This window comes from Crocuta crocuta, unplaced genomic scaffold (genome assembly GCF_008692635.1).
Source record: "Crocuta crocuta isolate KB4526 unplaced genomic scaffold, BGI_CrCroc_1.0 scaffold1688, whole genome shotgun sequence".
NCBI lineage: Eukaryota > Metazoa > Chordata > Mammalia > Carnivora > Hyaenidae > Crocuta > Crocuta crocuta.
This window is the reverse complement of record NW_027530200.1, coordinates 34349-36270: the sequence shown is the minus strand read 5'-3', so window position 1 is coordinate 36270 and position 1922 is coordinate 34349. Positions and strand designations below refer to the sequence as shown.

At 37.6% G+C, this 1922-nt stretch overlaps 1 protein-coding gene across 1 annotated transcript in view; it reads right to left on the bottom strand.

Moving 5' to 3' along the window:
- LOC144232487 (ras-related GTP-binding protein B-like) overlaps positions 1-1922 on the bottom strand; it is a gene marked incomplete at its 3' end in the record, with an annotated part of 15626 nt that overhangs the window by 9044 nt on the left and 4660 nt on the right. The window contains exon 3 of the mRNA XM_077765323.1: positions 584-683. Within this exon, the coding sequence (XP_077621449.1) occupies positions 584-683 (100 nt within the window). The remainder of the gene's footprint in view (positions 1-583; positions 684-1922) is intronic.

Here is a 1922-nt window from a genome sequence, read left to right as displayed (position 1 = left end):
ATTAAGAAAACAGATTTAACATTCAAACAAAAAAGGGCAATGAAACATTTCTCAAGTCAGAGCTGGAACTCCATTGAGAACATCTATATATATCCAGGAAGAGAATCAGCAGAGAGTACACATCAAGTTAACCTCCCACCCACAGCCCCTGTCACCCAGAATTTACCTTTTAATGACTAACAGCTTTTAAAAAAATCTTAGAGGAGATTTTTAATTGTTATGCTTGTAATACCTAGCAAGTAATTTCCTTTTATATAATAAGTTAAAAACAACCCCTCACAAAAAAGGAATAAATAATCAAACAAAAGAGTCCCTATGTTTGTTTAAGAAAGAGCAAGATAAAAAACAAGTTGGGCAAGGGTATCCCACTTGGTAAGCAACCTAGAAAGACCCTCCCCAAGACAGCAAACAGTAGTAACCAGAATTAGGCCACACCCCTCTGAGAAGGAATGAAAAACAGGGGAAACATGCTTCAAAACAAATCTCTCAACCTCTGCATCCCTAATTTACTGCAACCAAGTGCCTTATGCATATTATTAATACTTAATATCACCTGATTCCATAATAAGATAAAACATCTTACTTGTTGCACCAAGGCGACGTGTGTCTCTCGCAATATAATTTGCAAAGATAATAGACCTCATGCTGGTCTTACCAGACCCACTTTTACCCATCAACAGCACCTAAGGACAAAGTGAGAAAAAACAATGAAGTTAGAAATCTAGAGCAAATCAAGTCTAAAGGGACCTATTTCTCTCCTGTACTTGATGTTTTACTGAAGTGAAAATACCAACAACCTGTTGCAAATACTTGTAACTAACTAGTTCCCTGACCAACGATGAATGCAGAGATACCTAAAATTCCAGAGACCAGGCACTTACCTGTTGTGGATCACATGTCCTCTTGACAATATAAACGTATGAATGTATTATGCTACCATTAAACATTATCATATATTCAGAACTATGATAGAGAAATAACAACTTGAGGAAATCAAACCTTGATCTCTCATGATCTAATGCTTCATGCACTCAATTACCTGGCAGGGGATTTCACTGTAACTGAAAGTTTCCTCCTGCTCAAGGTCAACCTTTCCACCTCTGCCCTTAATCTCATCCCTTCTACTTACTCTATGATTTTATTCTTTAATGACTCTGTATATTTTTTATTTTTTAAGTGTCCCATGGCCTACAAGATCAAGTCCTTAAACAACATATAAGAACTTCCTTGATCTGGCTTATCTAATCCTCTGCCATTACCTCCTGACCTTCCTGGCCTGGAACTTTTAGAGTCCAGCCATACTGAACTGAACCGAACCGCTTATATCCACTTTGATTGCTCCCAGGAATCCAGGGAGCCCAGCTCTATGTCTCTGTTTCATGCTGTACTCTCTGCCAGTAATTTTCCATTCCTTTTTCTTCCTTCAGCTAAGCGCCATTCATCTCTCAAGACTTGGTTCAGTAAACTTCTCCTCAAGAAGCTTCTCTGACCTCAATGTCCTAAGGTGGCTTAAATGCATCTCACCTCTTTCCTCCCATGGCACTTGTAGAGCATTGCAAAGATCATAATGCACGGTGGTTATCTGGAATTTTTGATCTGTTTTTCACAAGACTCTGAGTTCTTGAATGGCAGAGAGAATACCCTTTGTATCTCGGGTGCCTAACATATAACAGATGCTTAAAATACATTCATCAAAAGAATGACCAAGCTATCAAAATGAAAATATAAAACAAGCAAGTTATTAATGTTGAGAACTTTCCAATGGAAAAAGTGAACTTATGAAGGTGAATAGCCTTAACATCAATGTCAGCACCTAACAAAGACAGAAAAACACCTATCAAAGACACTATAGATTCTTGCACTAGGAGGGAATCTGGTGACTTTTCAGTCTTTTCAAAATTTAAAATTTATGGACTATAGTT